The sequence below is a fragment of the Antennarius striatus genome, chromosome 21 (genome assembly GCF_040054535.1).
Source record: "Antennarius striatus isolate MH-2024 chromosome 21, ASM4005453v1, whole genome shotgun sequence".
NCBI lineage: Eukaryota > Metazoa > Chordata > Actinopteri > Lophiiformes > Antennariidae > Antennarius > Antennarius striatus.
Genome location: NC_090796.1, coordinates 7,272,382 through 7,291,927, shown reverse-complemented (window position 1 = coordinate 7,291,927; position 19,546 = coordinate 7,272,382). Strand labels below are relative to the sequence as shown.

Sequence of the window (19,546 nt, the reverse complement as noted above, 5' to 3'; positions counted from 1 at the left end):
TCACAGCTAAAAGTCTCAGGACTCCAGTCCCCCATGTGTGGAGCTTGTGTGTTCTCCGTGTGTGTGTGCGCCCAGTCCCGGCCCTCCGGCTTCCTCCCACCCTCCAACACTTGCACCCCACGTGAACTCATCATTCGAAATTGCCCCTAGGTGTGAGTGTGTGCAAGATTGATGTGTTGATTGATTTCCACCCATAACCATTAACCAATAGAGTCAGCTTGACGCGTCGGTCCGGACTGTGGCGCACAGATAAATCAAGTGTTGAACATGTTCAGAAGTCAGAACTCTACTCCTCTAACCAGTAGCAACAGACACGATGACTGCCTTAATTTGGGAAAAGGAGATTAAGAGTCTGTTGCATTACAGAGACTTGGTGCCCGCTTTAGAAAAAGCAATGGGGATCTTCTCCAGACGGGACAGCGCAGAGCTGGTCCAACCTGTGCGCTGCGTGGTGCCGCTGAAGAAACACAACGGGTGCGTCTGTGGTGCTCTGTTCAATGCGTGACTGTTTATTTGGCATAAACCTGAACAATCTGCTGCTGCTTGTCATGAACGTTTACAGCTTCTTTGGTCTGATGCCTGCATACATGGAGAAAGATGGAGTCCTGTGCACAAAGCTGCTGTCCTTCTACAGGAGGGAGGAGGGCTCGGATTTACCAAGGACGAACTCCACAGTGGTGTTGCTCGATCCAGAGACCGGCAACGCAAAGGCGGTGAGTAGACCAGTGGCTCTTGACCTTGTTGGAAGTACCAAACCATGCCGGTTTCATATGCTCACTCACCGAGCTGTTCTTATTAAAAAAATTTTTTTTTCAAATTTAAGACAAGTATATGTTTTACTGGTGTATTTAATCAATTGCGCATGAATGTCACCTTTTTCAACTAACAAAACCAACACAGTGCATGAACTTACTTGAAATGACTTACCTACAAATCAGTGTGACTTCTGCTGTTGTCTCTGAGAGACCAGTTCAGAAATGCGTGGCTTCACCTTGGCAAGTGCTACTCTAATGCCATTTTCACAGCATAGTCTGTTTCTTTTGTTTTCCATGCAGCTTAAGGAAGTGTTCCTTTTTCTGGTTCAGTGCGAGAACTTGACATTGCAAATCATGCAGAACGCTGACTCCCATCACATTCCGTTATACAAGTACATGTAAATTTGCTCGCAGTGCTTTTCGATTTGCTGCAGCTAATGATTGGAACACTTTTCAAAACACCCTCAAACTCATTGTCCCCATAATCACTCACTGCTTTTAAACAAAACCTGCATGAAACTGTAGTTGACAGTTGCACTTGTTGAGTCTCTCTCTCTCTCGTTCTCTTTTGTATTGTATTTATTTTTCTTCATATTTTCTGTATAATGTATAACTGTTTATTTCAGCCTTCCTCCCCACCCCCACACATCTAAGGGCCACTGCTCTTTGTTCAGGCTGCATTTGTAAATAAGAACCTGTTCTTAATTGCTTGCCTGGTTAAATAAATGTTAAAATAAATGAAAAAATGTAAATTCACGTTGCACATATTCGTCGGACCACTTTACTTTTTTTTTTTTTGCTCAACATAGTTCCTATGAATTAAAATACTGTAGTAAAAAAGCAATTAGATGACGTACCATCATGACAGGCATAAATGACCACTGAGTGCGCAAAACCCCCTGTAGCCCAGGTAGGCTAATCCAGTGGTCCCCAACCTTTTTTGCGCCACGGAGCCGTTTCATCTAAATCGAAGACATTTTCACCGATCGGCCTTCATTTGCTCGATAATGACGCCAGGTCAGCTGTAGTCCAATAACAAATGATCCGCAGTGGTTTATGTAAATTGCAGGCATCAACAGACAATAAAAAGCATTTTTTTCATTAACATCTCTGTAAAAAAAATAATTAAGAAATTATTATATTAAAAACTCGATTCAAGTGACTGCACTGTTGAGGTTGTTTTTGAAAATATAGCGACTTACAATCAGTGCATTCAACGTAGGAGAAATAATGATCATTTCCAATAGAACGGTGAACAAGTCAATCAAATAATAATAATGACAATACTGAGAATTATTGATTGGGGACCGCTGATCTAGGGGTAACGAGAGACGATGACACCTGAAGTGTGTTCCGTATCAGTCGAAAATGTTGGTTTTTTTTGTTTTTACAAGTGCTCCAAGAAAGAGGAAAAAACTTGTTTTCTTATAAATCTGTTAATAATTTTGGTTAAATTTTTTATTCATAAATGTAATTTCAGCAACAAAAAACCTAATTTTATTCATTTTCTTAAAGATGTTGAACAATATATACAGCTTATTGACGGCTCTGACAACAAAAAAGCTGTGAAGACCTTAAACATATGTTATGCTTTAGGTGTTTTTGTGTAATGTAAGGACATGTGGTCATACCCCCTGGCAACTCTTTTATATGTTCTGTTTGTATTGTATACTGTTTTTGTATACTATACAGAATTTTCTTCAATACATTTTTTTATTAAAAAAATAAAATAAAATAAAAAAGGAACAGTTTGTATCACATGACAGCATAGTATCACATGACTAACTCAAGAGAACAAGTAACCTAACATAGCACTGCCCCCTAGTGGCTGGCAGAGAACGCTTCAGCTACCGACGATTGTGTGCACTGGTAGGAAGGTTCGAGAAGTGAACTGTGGGTGTCTGAAGTCCAGGTATTACGCAAACAGGATTGCTTATTTAAAATCGTGGTTTCTGCACTGATATGTAGTATTAGCGGGTATTTGTGACTAAATCAGACAAAATAAATCCTGTGAACAAATTACACTAAAGCTTAAAACAGAGCTGGCATTTCGCCTAGTTTTTATTCATACTCTTAACCCCTAAAAACCCACACCCATTTATTCTTAAAGGAAAATTATGTGGGTTATAACTAAAGACGAAGTGGCCTAAACATTCAATGTGCATGTTACACTGGTGTCACTGCGGGTTCTCTTAGGTTTTTAATTACAAAGTTACATATTCGTCAAGAAATTACATGATTGAAAGTCATTCAGAACTCTTATGACTACTATTATCTACAACCTACACTTTCAGAATAGTTAAATACATTTAAGATATGTCAGATGAAACCTTAATGGTTCCCCTTAAACTAATTTTTAAATGCTGCTTAACCGCATTGGAAAATGTCAGCTAAACATTTAATTGTTGTCTAACCTGCTGTTCGTTAACCATGTATAAGGAAAGAAGGGATGGAAGGACGGGTCTGTGGGGCGGTGTGGGGGAGTGAGTAGTTCAGAGAGGACATAGGCCAATTCAGTCCACTCTATAGTGATGGGATCAGATGGTCAGCGCAAACCCTGCTACTGCACATAACAAACTTTACATAATACCTTTTTAAATGGACGTACCTTTCAAGAAACCCTAGGACCCGATCTTCAGTGGCTAATGTGGCAGGATTTTTCTCATGTGTAGGATTTCCTACATGCAGCTACCAGTCATGTACACATGACATAAGAGGCTCCTGCTATGTCATGCTGAACTGTCCCCACCAAGATAGTTTCTTCTGTCTCACAGATTATGGATGGAAATGTCATCACAAGAATGAGGACTGCAGCAGTTTCTGCAATTTCTGCTAAGGTAATTTAGACCCGAGTCTGACTCAAAATGCATCCATGCTTCCGCCTGTAGTTTTGGTCCTCATGGGTCTGTCCTGTGTTTCTCTCACGCAGCTGCTGATGCCCCCTGAAGCCAAGGTGCTGGCCATCTTAGGAGCTGGTATCCAAGCCCTGAGTCACTACGATGTCTTCACAGAGATGTTTTCATTTAAAGAGGTACAGATGTGCGTGAATAGCAATATTAGAGCTGAATATTTTTGCCCCTGCCCTCAGACATCCTCATCCCGCCACTGTAATTGGCTGATAGATATTAGTAACAGTCACCATGTTCTTCACAGGTGCGTGTGTGGAACCACAGACGACAGAAAGCCGAGAGTTTTTGCCAGTCGGTCAGTGGACCAGTGTCAGCTTGTGACTCAGCAGAGGAAGCTGTGAGGGGAGCGGATGTCATCATAACAGTAACCAGATGCATAGACCCTGTGTTGTTTGGTCAGTGGGTCAAGCCAGGAGCCCATGTGGCCGGTGAGACGGAATAATTAACACGTTAGAGAATTTGAACGAGGGTATAGATCAGCATATCACAATGAATGGACTTGTGAATTGTGGGGCTGAATGTGACTCTCTGCCTCCTGTTGCTGAGCAGCAGTGGGAGCGTGCAGGCCAGACTGGAGGGAGCTGGACGACACGCTGATGAAGGAGGCGGTGGTGTACGTTGACAGCAAGGACGGTGCAATGGAGGAGTCTGGTGACATCATCCTGTCAGGGGTCAGCCTGACACTGTGCTTTCTGTCTCAAGAAGATATACTGTCCTGTATACAGAAATCAGTTTACTGAGGATCGTATTTTTCTAGGCTGAGATGTTCGCAGAGCTTGGGGAAGTCATTAACGGGACAAAACCTGCTCTAAGAGAGAAGACGACTGTGTTCAAATCCCTTGGTGAGACTTACCTGATTATTCACGTGGAAAGAGCTTTACTTTTCTAACTGTATGTGGACAAAAATGCAGCTTTAAGCCTGTCATAATGTAACCATGACTTTTTTAATGTTTAACAGGGTTGGCAGTTCAAGATGCGGTGTCTGCTAAGCTGGTGATGGACAAGTTGAAAGCACAAGCCAACCAACCATGAAAAGGTCCTGCATTTAAATGCTGTTGTATGTCTAACTGTATGTGGACCAAAAATGCAGCTTTAAGCCTGTCATAATGTAACCATGTAATGTAAGCATTTAAATACTGACCTCCTCCATTTAACCTTCACGGCACAAGAGCTGGTGACGAAAAAATAATAAAGGACAGTAATCTTAAGAGCAATGGGTAGAAGATGAATGAATGACAGTCAACAATATTGTCAAATTCAAATGTAATTTACTTAAGCCTGCTCAATAAAATTTTATTTTAAAAATCTGTTGTATGAGCCAATAATGTTCCAAAAAGTATCTCATGGTATAATGGTTAATTGTCAATGAACAGATAATCAGCAATGAATCAGTGATTTATTGAAGTGGTTTACCAGGTTGGATGGAGTCTAGTTGTACCAGCAGTCAGGCTGGAACAAAGGTTAAGAACACCATCATCATAATGTTTCCCTGCTCTAAATTAATATTTGGTTGTATTATTAATAGTTCATGTGTGTAGTAGTAGTACCCGAGAGTCACTCATAATACTGTACAGTATAAGGGCGTTCAATATGGAAACCAAAACATTTCCTCTACATTTCCTTTCCATGGGCTGTTTCGTGTGTGACTCACTGCGCGTGCGGGACAGGACACGCACAGAGAACGTCCATCCTTGTTGTATCCTACAGAGTTTAGAGATTGCGGAGCTGTGAAACATTAAGATACCTAAAAAAAAATTTTTTTTTTAAATTTCCGTTTCAAACTCATGTGAGAGAAAAAAAATCATCCGTCACGCATTTCGCCGAGAGGGACAGAATACCAGACAAGAACATTTACATTTGTGTTTGGTTCAGAATAAGCTGACCTACCAGCTAACTATTAGCAAGCTAAAGGAATTAGGTTGTACAGTAAATAGCTGTTTGAACTCAATACATGCCGGTTTGTGGACATGTCATATCGCTGTCCCGTGATTAATTTAGTTGTATCTTCATTAGTGTACTTAATAACCAGAGGCAAACTATGTTGCTGCAAGAGGGCACAAGTGGGTGTCTTATTGTGCCGGTCCCAAGCCCAGATAAATACAGAGGGTTGTGTCGGGAAGCGCATCCTACGTAAAACTTTTGCCAAATCAAACCTATGACTCCCATACTGGATCAGTCGAGGCCCGGGTTAACAACAACCGCCATCGGTGCTGTTGACCTACAGGGTGCTGGTGGAAATCGAACTACTGTTGGTCGAAGAAGGAGAGGAGGAAAGTGTGTTCGTAGGAAGAGTTTAAGCTGAATGCCCTTCCTGACACAACCCTCTGTAATTATCCGGGCTTCGGACCGGCACAATAAGACACTGGCTTGTGTCCTCTTGCGGCTACATTGTTAAGTGCACTTTAGTAGTTTATTTAATTTATTCTGCAGATTGTAAATATTGGTGTGTTGTAGGTGTGACAGAGGAGTTTAAGGTGGAGGTGGGACTGTATCAGGGATCAGCTCTGAGCCCCTTCTTGTTCGCTTTGGTGATGGACAGGCTGACAGACAAGGTTAGACAGGAATCTCCATGGACTATGATGTTTGCAGATCACATTGTGATCTGTAGTGAGAGCAGGGAACAGGTGGAGGAGAAGCTAGAGAGGTGGAGGTTTGTCCTGGAAAGGAGAGGAATGAAGGTTAGCCGCAGTAAGACAGAGTACATGTGTGTGAATGAGAGGGACCCAAGTGGAAGAGTGAGGTTACAGGGAGAAGAGATCAAGAAGGTGGAGGATTTTATGTACTTAGGATCAACAGTCCAGAGCAATGGAGAGTGTGGAAAAGAGGTGAAGAAGCGTGTAGAGGCAGGATGGAACGGGTGGAGGTAAGTGTCAGGTGTACTAAAATGAAAGGAAAGGTGTACAAAACTGTGGTGAGACCAGTGATGTTGTTTGGTCTAGAGACAGTGTCATTCTAGAAAAGACAGGAGACAGAGCTGGAGGTAGCAGAGATGAAGATGCTGAGGTTCTCTCTGGGAGTGACCAGGAAGGATAGGATCAGGAATGAGTACATCAGAGGGACAGCACATGTTAGAGGTTTTGGAGATAAAGTCAGAGAGGCCAGACTGAGATGGTTTGGACATGTCCAGAGGAGAGATAGTGAATATATTGGTAGAAGGATGCTGAGTTTTGAACTACCAGGCAGGAGGCCTAGAGGAAGACCAAAGAGGAGGTTTATGGATGTAGTGAAAGAGGACATGAAGGTAGTTGGTGTGAGAGAAGAGGATGCAGAAGACAGGGTTAGATGGAGGCAACAGATTGGCTGTGGTGACCCCTGAAGAGAACAGCCGAAAGGAAAAGAAGATAATCAGAATGAATCTCAAGTGAACCCAAAGGCCAACCCGCTGGCTGATGCCACGCTGACCAAAACCATTTAAGACGTGGTGCAGCAAGAATCAAACTTCTAACAGCTGAGCAAGAGGGCTAATGAATGTAAGGATCACAATGAAGCAAAACTAAGGTAATTTAACATCAGAATGAAAAAATTTGTATTTTTCTCCCTTGCCATTAAGTAAAATTAGCTGCACGTACATCTTTGAATGTTTTAGTTCCCAGTCTCCGCCTGGATAAAACGAATCAAAATGAAGAATTAGTCTGAAATTGTATTACAAAAAAGTTTAACAAGTGTTACTATTCAATCACAGACAACGTCAGATCTATAGTTGTTCTTGAACCTACAGTCTTAGTTTAAAGCTGTGTCTAACTAAATGCGATGTTTAACATACTTTATTATGTGATCATCTTCTCTCCCAGCTACCGAAACCCTGAACAGAGGCATTGCTGAGTTTATTGTGATGGCAGCTGATGCAGAACCACTGGAGATAATCCTCCACCTGCCACTGCTCTGTGAAGACAAGAATGTACCATAATTATGTGTTTGTCCGCTCCAAGCAGGCCCTGGGCTGCTTGGAGAACCAAGCAGAACCAGATAATAAAATGAACGAATAACTGAATATTCATTTTCGTGATTATTTTCCTCAGTACATTATTTTAAAAATTAGTAATGTACACGAGGAACATTCACCGCCGTGGGTGGATTTCCACCCATAACCATTAACCAATAGAGTCAGCTTGACGCGTCGGTCCGGACAGTGGGGGCACAGATACTGTAGGTGTTGAACATGTTCAGACGTCAGCACCCAGAAGTCTACTTGTCTAACCAGTAGCAACAGACACAACGATGGCTGTGCCGCCTGCCTTAATTTGGGAAAAAGAGATTAAGCGTCTGTTGCATTACAGAGACTTGATGCCCGCTTTAGAAAAAGCAATGGGGATCTTCTCCAGACGGGACAGCGCAGAGTTGGTCCAACCTGTGCGCTGCGTGGTGCCGCTGAAGAAACACAACGGGTGCGTCTGTGGTGCTCTGTTCAATGCGTGACTGTTTATTTGGCATAAACCTGAACAATCTGCTGCTGCTTGTCACGAACGTTTACAGCTTCTTGGGTCTGATGCCTGCATACATGGAGAAAGATGGAGTCCTGTGCACAAAGCTGGTGTCCTTCTACAAGAGGGAGGAGGGCTCGGCTTTACCAGGGGTGACCTCCACGGTGGTGCTGCTCGATCCAGAGACCGGCAACGCAAAGGCAGTGAGTAGACGTGGCCATTGGCTCCACGTCCTCACTCTTTATGCATGTCTTTTATGACCTACTTTATAAGCGAGAACTTTAATAAACTGAGTTAATAGACTGAGTTAGAAAAGTATTTGTTTCCTACCTGACAATCACTACCGACGATTGTGTGCACTGGTAGGAAGGTTAGAGCAGTGAACTGTAGGCGGCTGAAGTCCAGGTATTACACAAACAGGACTGCTCATTTAAAATCGTGGTTTCTGCACTGATATGTGTGTTGGCGGGTATTTGTGACTAAGTCACACAAATAAATCTTGTGAACAAATAATACATTCTGTATTGCAGTAAAGATTACACTAAAGCTTAAAACAGAGCTGGCATTTCGTCTAGTTTTTATTAATTATTTTAATTATTATTACTTTAATTATTAAATTAATTAATTTTTATTCTTAACCCCTAAGAACCCACACCCATTTGTCCTTAAAGGAAAATTATGTAGGTTATAACTAAAGACCAATTGGACCAAACATTCAATGAGCATGTTACACTAGTGTCACTGCTGGTTCTCTTGGGTTTTTAATTACAAAGTTGCATGTTCATCAAGAATTACATGATTGAAAGCCACTCAGAACTCTTAATAACTACTATTATCTACAACCTACACTTTCAGAATAGTTAGACATTGAAGATATAGCTGAACATTTAATGGTTGTCTAACCTGTGGTGTGTGTGTGTGTGTGTGTGGGGGGGGGGGGCAGCTAGTTCAGATGAGACATAGGCCAATTCAGTCCACTCTATAGTGATGGGATCAGATGGTCAGAGCAAACCCTGCTACTGCACATAACAAACTTTTACGTAATAATACCTTTTAAATGGACGTACTTTTCAAGAAACCCTAGGACCCGATCTGCAGTGGCTAATGTGTCAGGATTTTTCTCATGTGTAGGATTTCCTACATGCAGCCACCAGTCATGTGCACATGACATAATACTCTTAACCCCTAAAAACCCACACCCATTTATTCTTAAAGGAAAATTATGTGGGTTATAACTAAAGACGAAGTGGCCTAAACATTCAATGTGCATGTTACACTGGTGTCACTGCGGGTTCTCTTAGGTTTTTAATTACAAAGTTACATATTCGTCAAGAAATTACATGATTGAAAGTCATTCAGAACTCTTATAACTACTATTATCTACAACCTACACTTTCAGAATAGTTAAATACATTTAAGATATGTCAGATGAAACCTTAATGGTTCCCCTTAAACTAATTTTTAAATGCTGCTTAACCGCATTGGAAAATGTCAGCTAAACATTTAATGGTTGTCTAACCTGCTGTTCGTTAACCATGTATAAGGAAAGAAGGGATGGAAGGACGGGTCTGTGGGGCGGTGTGGGGGAGTGAGTAGTTCAGAGAGGACATAGGCCTATTCAGTCCACTCTATAGTGATGGGATCAGATGGTCAGAGCAAACCCTGCTACTGCACATAACAAACTTTACATAATAATACCTTTTAAATGGAGGTACCTTTCAAGAAACCCTAGGACCCGATCTTCAGTGGCTAATGTGTCAGGATTTTTCTCATGTGTAGGATTTCCTACATGCAGCCACCAGTCATGTACACATGACATAAGAGGCTCCTGCTATGTCATGCTGAACTGTCCCCACCAAGATAGTTTCTTCTGTCTCACAGATTATAGATGGAAATGTCATCACAAGAATGAGGACTGCAGCAGTTTCTGCAATTTCTGCTAAGGTAATTTAGACCTGAGTCTGACTCAAAATGCATCCATGCTTCCGCCTGTAGTTTTGGTCCTCATGGGTCTGTCCTGTGTTTCTCTCACGCAGCTGCTGATGCCCCCTGAAGCCAAGGTGCTGGCCATCTTAGGAGCTGGTATCCAAGCCCTGAGTCACTACGATGTCTTCACAGAGATGTTTTCATTTAAAGAGGTACAGATGTGCGTGAATAACAATATTAGAGCTGAATATTTTTGCCCCTGCCCTCAGACATCCTCATCCCGCCACTGTAATTGGCTGATAGCTATTAGTAACAGTCACCATGATCTTGATCCTCTTCACAGGTGCGTGTGTGGAACCACAGACGACAGAAAGCCGAGAGTTTTTGCCAGTCGGTCAGTGGACCAGTGTCAGCTTGTGACTCAGCAGAGGAAGCTGTGAGGGGAGCGGATGTCATCATAACAGTAACCAGATGCATAGACCCTGTGTTGTTTGGTCAGTGGGTCAAGCCAGGAGCCCATGTGGCCGGTGAGACGGAATAATTAACACGTTAGAGAATTTGAACGAGGTTATAGATCAGCATATCACAATGAATGGACTTGTGAATTGTGGGGCTGAATGTGACTCTCTGCCTCCTGTTGCTGAGCAGCAGTGGGAGCGTGCAGGCCAGACTGGAGGGAGCTGGACGACACGCTGATGAAGGAGGTGGTGGTGTACGTTGACAGCAAGGACGGTGCAATGGAGGAGTCTGGTGACATCATCCTGTCAGGGGTCAGCCTGACACTGTGCTTTCTGTCTCAAGAAGATATACTGTCCTGTATACAGAAATCAGTTTACTGAGGATCGTATTTTTCTAGGCTGAGATGTTCGCAGAGCTTGGGGAAGTCATTAACGGGACAAAACCTGCTCTAAGAGAGAAGACGACTGTGTTCAAATCCCTTGGTGAGACTTACCTGATTATTCACGTGGAAAGAGCTTTACTTTTCTAACTGTATGTGGACCAAAATGCAGCTTTAAGCCAGTCATAATGTAACCATGACTTTTTTAATGTTTAACAGGGTTGGCAGTTCAAGATGCGGTGTCTGCTAAGCTGGTGATGGACAAGTTGAAAGCACAAGCCAACCAACCATGAAAAGGTCCTGCATTTAAATGCTGTTGTATGTCTAACTGTATGTGGACCAAAAATGCAGCTTTAAGCCTGTCATAATGTAACCATGTAATGTAAGCATTTAAATACTGACCTCCTCCATTTAACCTTCACGGCACAAGAGCTGGTGACGAAAAAATAATAAAGGGCAGTAATCTTAAGAGCAATGGGTAGAAGATGAATGAATGACAGTCAACAATATTGTCAAATTCAAATGTAATTTACTTAAGCCTGCTCAATAAAATTTTATTTTAAAAATCTGTTGTATGAGCCAATAATGTTCCAAAAAGTATCTCATGGTATAATGGTTAATTGTCAATGAACAGATAATCAGCAATGAATCAGTGATTTATTGAAGTGGTTTACCAGGTTGGATGGAGTCTAGTTGTACCAGCAGTCAGGCTGGAACAAAGGTTAAGAACACCATCATCATAATGTTTCCCTGCTCTAAATTAATATTTGGTTGTATTATTAATAGTTCATGTGTGTAGTAGTAGTACCCGAGAGTCACTCATAATACTGTACAGTATAAGGGCGTTCAATATGGAAACCAAAACATTTCCTCTACATTTCCTTTCCATGGGCTGTTTCGTGTGTGACTCACTGCTCGTGCGGGACAGGACACGCACAGAGAATGTCCATCCTTGTTGTATCCTACAGAGTTTAGAGATTGCGGAGCTGTGAAACTAAGATGCCTTAAAAAATTTATTTTTTAAAAATTTCCGTTTCAAACTCATGTGAGAGAAAAAAAATCATCCGTCACGCATTTCGCCGAGAGGGACAGAATACCAGACAAGAACATTTACATTTGTGTTTGGTTCAGAATAAGCTGACCTACCAGCTAACTATTAGCAAGCTAAAGGAATTAGGTTGTACAGTAAATAGCTGTTTGAACTCAATACATGCCGGTTTGTGGACATGTCATATCGCTGTCCCGTGATTAATTTAGTTGTATCTTCATTAGTGTACTTAATAACCAGAGGCAAACTATGTTGCTGCAAGAGGGCACAAGTGGGTGTCTTATTGTGCAGGTCCCAAGCCCAGATAAATAGAGGGTTGTGTCAGGAAGAGCATCCTACGTAAAACTTTTGCCAAATCAAACATGCAAATCAAACCTATGACTCCCATACTGGATCAGTCGAGGCCCGGGTTAACAACAACCGCCATCGGTGCTGTTGACCTACAGGGTGCTGGTGGAAATCGAACTACTGTTGGTCGAAGAAGGAGAGGAGGAAAGTGTGTTCGTAGGAAGAGTTTAAGCTGAATGCCCTTCCTGACACAACCCTCTGTAATTATCCGGGCTTCGGACCGGCACAATAAGACACTGGCTTGTGTCCTCTTGCGGCTACATTGTTAAGTGCACTTTAGTAGTTTATTTAATTTATTCTGCAGATTGTAAATATTGGTGTGTTGTAGGTGTGACAGAGGAGTTTAAGGTGGAGGTGGGACTGTATCAGGGATCAGCTCTGAGCCCCTTCTTGTTCGCTTTGGTGATGGACAGGCTGACAGACGAGGTTAGACAGGAATCTCCATGGACTATGATGTTTGCAGATCACATTGTGATCTGTAGTGAGAGCAGGGAACAGGTGGAGGAGAAGCTAGAGAGGTGGAGGTTTGTCCTGGAAAGGAGAGGAATGAAGGTTAGCCGCAGTAAGACAGAGTACATGTGTGTGAATGAGAGGGACCCAAGTGGAAGAGTGAGGTTACAGGGAGAAGAGATCAAGAAGGTGGAGGATTTTATGTACTTAGGATCAACAGTCCAGAGCAATGGAGAGTGTGGAAAAGAGGTGAAGAAGCGTGTAGAGGCAGGATGGAACGAGTGGAGGTAAGTGTCAGGTGTGCTAAAATGAAAGGAAAGGTGTACAAAACTGTGGTGAGACCAGCGATGTTGTTTGGTCTAGAGACAGTGTCATTCTAGAAAAGACAGGAGACAGAGCTGGAGGTAGCAGAGATGAAGATGCTGAGGTTCTCTCTGGGAGTGACCAGGAAGGATAGGATCAGGAATGAGTACATCAGAGGGACAGCACATGTTAGAGGTTTTGGAGATAAAGTCAGAGAGGCCAGACTGAGATGGTTTGGACATGTCCAGAGGAGAGATAGTGAATATATTGGTAGAAGGATGCTGAGTTTTGAACTGCCAGGCAGGAGGCCTAGAGGAAGACCAAAGAGGAGGTTTATGGATGTAGTGAAAGAGGACATGAAGGTAGTTGGTGTGAGAGAAGAGGATGCAGAAGACAGGGTTAGATGGAGGCAACAGATTGGCTGTGGTGACCCCTGAAGAGAACAGCCGAAAGGAAAAGAAGATAATCAGAATGAATCTCAAGTGAACCCAAAGGCCTACCCGCTGGCTGATGCCACGCTGACCAAAACCATTTAAGACGTGGTGCAGCAAGAATCAAACTTCTAACAGCTGAGCAAGAGGGCTAATGAATGTAAGGATCACAATGAAGCAAAACTAAGGTAATTTAACATCAGAATGAAAAAATTTGTATTTTTCTCCCTTGCCATTAAGTAAAATTAGCTGCGCGTACATCTTTGAATGTTTTAGTTCCCAGTCTCCGCCTGGATAAAACGAATCAAAATGAAGAATTAGTCTGAAATTGTATTACAAAAAAGTTTAACAAGTGTTACTATTCAATCACAGACAACGTCAGATCTATAGTTGTTCTTGAACCTATAGTCTTAGTTTAAAGCTGTGTCTAACTAAATGCGATGTTTAACATACTTTATTATGTGATCATCTTCTCTCCCAGCTACCGAAACCCTGAACAGAGGCATTGCTGAGTTTATTGTGATGGCAGCTGATGCAGAACCACTGGAGATAATCCTCCACCTTCCACTACTCTGTGAGGACAAGAATGTACCATAATTATGTGTTTGTCCGCTCCAAGCAGGCCCTGGGCTGCTTGGAGAACCAAGCAGAACCAGATAATAAAATGAACGAATAACTGACTATTCATTTTCGTGATTATTTTCCTCAGTACATTATTTTAAAAATTAGTAATGTACACGAGGAACATTCACCGCCGTGGGTGGATTTCCACCCATAACCATTAACCAATAGAGTCAGCTTGACGCGTCGGTCCGGACTGTGGCGCACAGATACTGTAGGTGTTGAACATGTTCAGACGTCAGCACCCAGAAGTCTACTTGTCTAACCAGTAGCAACAGACACAACGATGGCTGTGCAGCCTGCCTTAATTTGGGAAAAAGAGATTAAGCGTCTGTTGCATTACAGAGACTTGATGCCCGCTTTAGAAAAAGCAATGGGGATCTTCTCCAGACGGGACAGCGCAGAGCTGGTCCAACCTGTGCGCTGCGTGGTGCCGCTGAAGAAACACAACGGGTGCGTCTGTGGTGCTCTGTTCAATGCGTGACTGTTTATTTGGCATAAACCTGAACAATCTGCTGCTGCTTGTCATGAACGTTTACAGCTTCTTGGGTCTGATGCCTGCATACATGGAGAAAGATGGAGTCCTGTGCACAAAGCTGGTGTCCTTCTACAAGAGGGAGGAGGGCTCGGCTTTACCAGGGGTGACCTCCACGGTGGTGCTGCTCGATCCAGAGACCGGCAACGCAAAGGCAGTGAGTAGACGTGGCTATTGGCTCCACGTCCTCACTCTTTATGCATGTCTTTTATGACCTACTTTATAAGCGAGAACTTTAATAAACTGAGTTAATAGACTGAGTTAGAAAAGTATTTGTTTCCTACCTGACAATCACTACCGACGATTGTGTGCACTGGTAGGAAGGTTAGAGCAGTGAACTGTAGGCGGCTGAAGTCCAGGTATTACACAAACAGGACTGCTCATTTAAAATCGTGGTTTCTGCACTGATATGTGTGTTGGCGGGTATTTGTGACTAAGTCACACAAATAAATCTTGTGAACAAATAATACATTCTGTATTGCAGTAAAGATTACACTAAAGCTTAAAACAGAGCTGGCATTTCGTCTAGTTTTTATTAATTATTTTAATTATTATTACTTTAATTATTAAATTAATTAATTTTTATTCTTAACCCCTAAGAACCCACACCCATTTGTCCTTAAAGGAAAATTATGTGGGTTATAACTAAAGACCAATTGGACCAAACATTCAATGAGCATGTTACACTAGTGTCACTGCTGGTTCTCTTGGGTTTTTAATTACAAAGTTGCATGTTCATCAAGAATTACATGATTGAAAGCCACTCAGAACTCTTAATAACTACTATTATCTACAACCTACACTTTCAGAATAGTTAGACATTGAAGATATAGCTGAACATTTAATGGTTGTCTAACCTGCGGTGTGTGTGTGTGTCTGTGGGGGGGGGGCAACTAGTTCAGATGAGACATAGGCCAATTCAGTCCACTCTATAGTGATGGGATCAGATGGTCAGAGCAAACCCTGCTACTGCACATAACAAACTTTTACGTAATAATACCTTTTAAATGGACGTACCTTTCAAGAAACCCTAGGACCCGATCTGCAGTGGCTAATGTGTCAGGATTTTTCTCATGTGTAGGATTTCCTACATGCAGCCACCAGTCATGTGCACATGACATAAGAGGCTCCTGCTATGTCATGCTGAACTGTACCCACCAAGAGTTTCTTCTGTCTCACAGATTATGGATGGAAATGTCATCACAAATATGAGGACTGCAGCAGTTTCTGCAATTTCTGCTAAGGTAATTTAGACCTGAGTCTGACTCAAAATGCATCCATGCTTCCGCCTGTAGTTTTGGTCCTCATGGGTCTGTCCCGTGTTTCTCTCACGCAGCTGCTGATGCCCCCTGAAGCCAAGGTGCTGGCCATCTTAGGAGCTGGTATCCAAGCCCTGAGTCACTACGATGTCTTCACAGAGATGTTTTCATTTAAAGAGGTACAGATGTGCGTGAATAGCAATATTAGAGCTGAATATTTTTGCCCCTGCCCTCAGACATCCTCATCCCGCCACTGTAATTGGCTGATAGCTATTAGTAACAGTCACCATGATCTTGATCCTCTTCACAGGTGCGTGTGTGGAACCACAGACGACAGAAAGCCGAGAGTTTTTGCCAGTCGGTCAGTGGACCAGTGTCAGCTTGTGACTCAGCAGAGGAAGCTGTGAGGGGAGCGGATGTCATCATAACAGTAACCAGATGCATAGACCCTGTGTTGTTTGGTCAGTGGGTCAAGCCAGGAGCCCATGTGGTCGGTGAGACGGAATAATTAACACGTTAGAGAATTTGAACGAGGTTATAGATCAGCATATCACAATGAATGGACTTGTGAATTGTGGGGCTGAATGTGACTCTCTGCCTCCTGTTGCTGAGCAGCAGTGGGAGCGTGCAGGCCAGACTGGAGGGAGCTGGACGACACGCTGATGAAGGAGGCGGTGGTGTACGTTGACAGCAAGGACGGTGCAATGGAGGAGTCTGGTGACATCATCCTGTCAGGGGTCAGCCTGACACTGTGCTTTCTGTCTCAAGAAGATATACTGTCCTGTATACAGAAATCAGTTTACTGAGGATCGTATTTTTCTAGGCTGAGATGTTCGCAGAGCTTGGGGAAGTCATTAACGGGACAAAACCTGCTCTAAGAGAGAAGACGACTGTGTTCAAATCCCTTGGTGAGACTTACCTGATTATTCACGTGGAAAGAGCTTTACTTTTCTAACTGTATGTGGACAAAAATGCAGCTTTAAGCCTGTCATAATGTAACCATGACTTTTTTAATGTTTAACAGGGTTGGCAGTTCAAGATGCGGTGTCTGCTAAGCTGGTGATGGACAAGTTGAAAGCACAAGCCAACCAACCATGAAAAGGTCCTGCATTTAAATGCTGTTGTATGTATAACTGTATGTGGACCAAAAATGCAGCTTTAAGCCTGTCATAATGTAACCATGTAATGTAAGCATTTAAATACTGACCTCCTCCATTTAACCTTCACGGCACAAGAGCTGGTGACGAAAAAATAATAAAGGGCAGTAATCTTAAGAGCAATGGGTAGAAGATGAATGAATGACAGTCAACAATATTATCAAATTCAAATGTAATTTACTTAAGCCTGCTCAATAAAATTTTATTTTAAAAATCTGTTGTATGAGCCAATAATGTTCCAAAAAGTATCTCATGGTATAATGGTTAATTGTCAATGAACAGATAATCAGCAATGAATCAGTGATTTATTGAAGTGGTTTACCAGGTTGGATGGAGTCTAGTTGTACCAGCAGTCAGGCTGGAACAAAGGTTAAGAACACCATCATCATAATGTTTCCCTGCTCTAAATTAATATTTGGTTGTATTATTAATAGTTCATGTGTGTAGTAGTAGTACCCGAGAGTCACTCATAATACTGTACAGTATAAGGGCGTTCAATATGGAAACCAAAACATTTCCTCTACATTTCCTTTCCATGGGCTGTTTCGTGTGTGACTCACTGCGCGTGCGAGACAGGACACGCACAGAGAACGTCCATCCTTGTTGTATCCTACAGAGTTTAGAGATTGCGGAGCTGTGAAACATTAAGATACCTAAAAAAAATTTTTTTTTTTAAATTTCCGTTTCAAACTCATGTGAGAGAAAACAAATTATCCGTCACGCATTTCGCCGAGAGGGACAGAATACCAGACAAGAACATTTACATTTGTGTTTGGTTCATAATAAGCTGACCTACCAGCTAACTATTAGCAAGCTAAAGGAATTAGGTTGTACAGTAAATAGCTGTTTGAACTCAATACATGCCGGTTTGTGGACATGTCATATCGCTGTCCCGTGATTAATTTAGTTGTATCTTCATTAGTGTACTTAATAACCAGAGGCAAACTATGTTGCCGCAAGAGGGCACAAGTGGGTGTCTTATTGTGCCGGTCCCAAGCCCAGATAAATACAGAGGGTTGTGTCAGGAAGCGCATCCTACGTAAAACTTTTGCCAAATCAAACATGCAAATCAAACCTATGACTCCCATACTGGATCAGTCGAGGCCCGGGTTAACAACAACCGCCATCGGTGCTGTTGACCTACAGGGTGCTGGTGGAAATCGAACTACTGTTGGTCGAAGAAGGAGAGGAGGAAAGTGTGTTCGTAGGAAGAGTTTAAGCTGAATGCCCTTCCTGACACAACCCTCTGTAATTATCCGGGCTTCGGACCGACACAATAAGACACTGGCTTGTGTCCTCTTGCGGCTACATTGTTAAGTGCACTTTAGTAGTTTATTTAATTTATTCTGCAGATTGTAAATATTGGTGTGTTGTAGGTGTGACAGAGGAGTTTAAGGTGGAGGTGGGACTGTATCAGGGATCAGCTCTGAGCCCCTTCTTGTTCGCTTTGGTGATGGACAGGCTGACAGACGAGGTTAGACAGGAATCTCCATGGACTATGATGTTTGCAGATCACATTGTGATCTGTAGTGAGAGCAGGGAACAGGTGGAGGAGAAGCTAGAGAGGTGGAGGTTTGTCCTGGAAAGGAGAGGAATGAAGGTTAGCCGCAGTAAGACAGAGTACATGTGTGTGAATGAGAGGGACCCAAGTGGAAGAGTGAGGTTACAGGGAGAAGAGATCAAGAAGGTGGAGGATTTTATGTACTTAGGATCAACAGTCCAGAGCAATGGAGAGTGTGGAAAAGAGGTGAAGAAGCGTGTAGAGGCAGGATGGAACGGGTGGAGGTAAGTGTCAGGTGTGCTAAAATGAAAGGAAAGGTGTACAAAACTGTGGTGAGACCAGTGATGTTTGGTCTAGAGACAGTGTCATTCTAGAAAAGACAGGAGACAGAGCTGGAGGTAGCAGAGATGAAGATGCTGAGGTTCTCTCTGGGAGTGACCAGGATGGATAGGATCAGGAATGAGTACATCAGAGGGACAGCACATGTTAGAGGTTTTGGAGATAAAGTCAGAGAGGCCAGACTGAGATGGTTTGGACATGTCCAGAGGAGAGATAGTGAATATATTGGTAGAAGGATGCTGAGTTTTGAACTGCCAGGCAGGAGGCCTAGAGGAAGACCAAAGAGGAGGTTTATGGATGTAGTGAAAGAGGACATGAAGGTAGTTGGTGTGAGAGAAGAGGATGCAGAAGACGGGGTTAGATGGCGGCAACTGATTGGCTGTGGTGACCCCTGAAGAGAACAGCCGAAAGGAAAAGAAGATAATCAGAATGAATCTCAAGTGAACCCAAAGGCCTACCCGCTGGCTGATGCCACGCTGACCAAAACCATTTAAGACGTGGTGCAGCAAGAATCAAACTTCTAACAGCTGAGCAAGAGGGCTAATGAATGTAAGGATCACAATGAAGCAAAACTAAGGTAATTTAACATCAGAATGAAAAAATTTGTATTTTTCTCCCTTGCCATTAAGTAAAATTAGCTGCGCGTACATCTTTGAATGTTTTAGTTCCCAGTCTCCGCCTGGGTAAAACGAATCAAAATGAAGA

The 19,546-nt window shown here is 42.6% G+C and overlaps 3 protein-coding genes across 3 annotated transcripts; all 3 read left to right on the top strand.

The window, feature by feature from the left end:
- Nucleotides 1-351: 351 nt before the first annotated feature.
- Nucleotides 352-4,872, top strand: LOC137588590 (ketimine reductase mu-crystallin-like). The gene is made up of 8 exons (XM_068305742.1): nt 352-474; nt 563-713; nt 3,530-3,592; nt 3,685-3,786; nt 3,909-4,092; nt 4,214-4,335; nt 4,422-4,506; nt 4,623-4,872. The coding sequence occupies exons 1-8, from the start codon at nt 395-397 to the stop codon at nt 4,694-4,696; spliced, it is 861 nt and encodes a 286-aa protein (XP_068161843.1). The 5' UTR covers nt 352-394; the 3' UTR covers nt 4,697-4,872.
- A 2,960-nt stretch (nt 4,873-7,832) lies between these two features.
- On the top strand, nt 7,833-11,303 carry LOC137588599 (ketimine reductase mu-crystallin-like). Its single transcript, XM_068305751.1, has 8 exons — nt 7,833-8,049; nt 8,138-8,288; nt 9,967-10,029; nt 10,122-10,223; nt 10,355-10,538; nt 10,660-10,781; nt 10,868-10,952; nt 11,069-11,303. Exons 1-8 carry the CDS (start codon nt 7,883-7,885, stop codon nt 11,140-11,142), a joined length of 948 nt encoding a protein of 315 aa, XP_068161852.1. The 5' UTR covers nt 7,833-7,882; the 3' UTR covers nt 11,143-11,303.
- A 2,984-nt stretch (nt 11,304-14,287) lies between these two features.
- LOC137588511 (ketimine reductase mu-crystallin-like) lies at nt 14,288-16,988 on the top strand. The gene is made up of 8 exons (XM_068305635.1): nt 14,288-14,503; nt 14,592-14,742; nt 15,767-15,829; nt 15,922-16,023; nt 16,155-16,338; nt 16,460-16,581; nt 16,668-16,752; nt 16,869-16,988. The coding sequence occupies exons 1-8, from the start codon at nt 14,337-14,339 to the stop codon at nt 16,940-16,942; spliced, it is 948 nt and encodes a 315-aa protein (XP_068161736.1). The 5' UTR covers nt 14,288-14,336; the 3' UTR covers nt 16,943-16,988.
- The last annotated feature ends 2,558 nt before the right edge of the window (nt 16,989-19,546 follow it).

Excerpts from the sequence above, each read along its gene's own strand:
- LOC137588511 (XM_068305635.1), top strand. The coding sequence starts at position 14,337 with ATGGCTGTGCAGCCTGCCTTAATTTGGGAAAAAGAGATTAAGCGTCTG. Across the intron at positions 14,743-15,766 it reads AGACCGGCAACGCAAAGGCA|ATTATGGATGGAAATGTCAT; the intron begins GTGAGTAGACGT and ends TCTGTCTCACAG. Across the intron at positions 16,753-16,868 it reads GACTGTGTTCAAATCCCTTG|GGTTGGCAGTTCAAGATGCG; the intron begins GTGAGACTTACC and ends AATGTTTAACAG.
- LOC137588599 (XM_068305751.1), top strand. The coding sequence starts at position 7,883 with ATGGCTGTGCCGCCTGCCTTAATTTGGGAAAAAGAGATTAAGCGTCTG. Across the intron at positions 10,224-10,354 it reads AGATGTTTTCATTTAAAGAG|GTGCGTGTGTGGAACCACAG; the intron begins GTACAGATGTGC and ends TCCTCTTCACAG. Across the intron at positions 10,782-10,867 it reads GTGACATCATCCTGTCAGGG|GCTGAGATGTTCGCAGAGCT; the intron begins GTCAGCCTGACA and ends GTATTTTTCTAG.
- LOC137588590 (XM_068305742.1), top strand. The coding sequence starts at position 395 with ATGGGGATCTTCTCCAGACGGGACAGCGCAGAGCTGGTCCAACCTGTG. Across the intron at positions 475-562 it reads CCGCTGAAGAAACACAACGG|CTTCTTTGGTCTGATGCCTG; the intron begins GTGCGTCTGTGG and ends GAACGTTTACAG. Across the intron at positions 3,593-3,684 it reads TTTCTGCAATTTCTGCTAAG|CTGCTGATGCCCCCTGAAGC; the intron begins GTAATTTAGACC and ends TCTCTCACGCAG.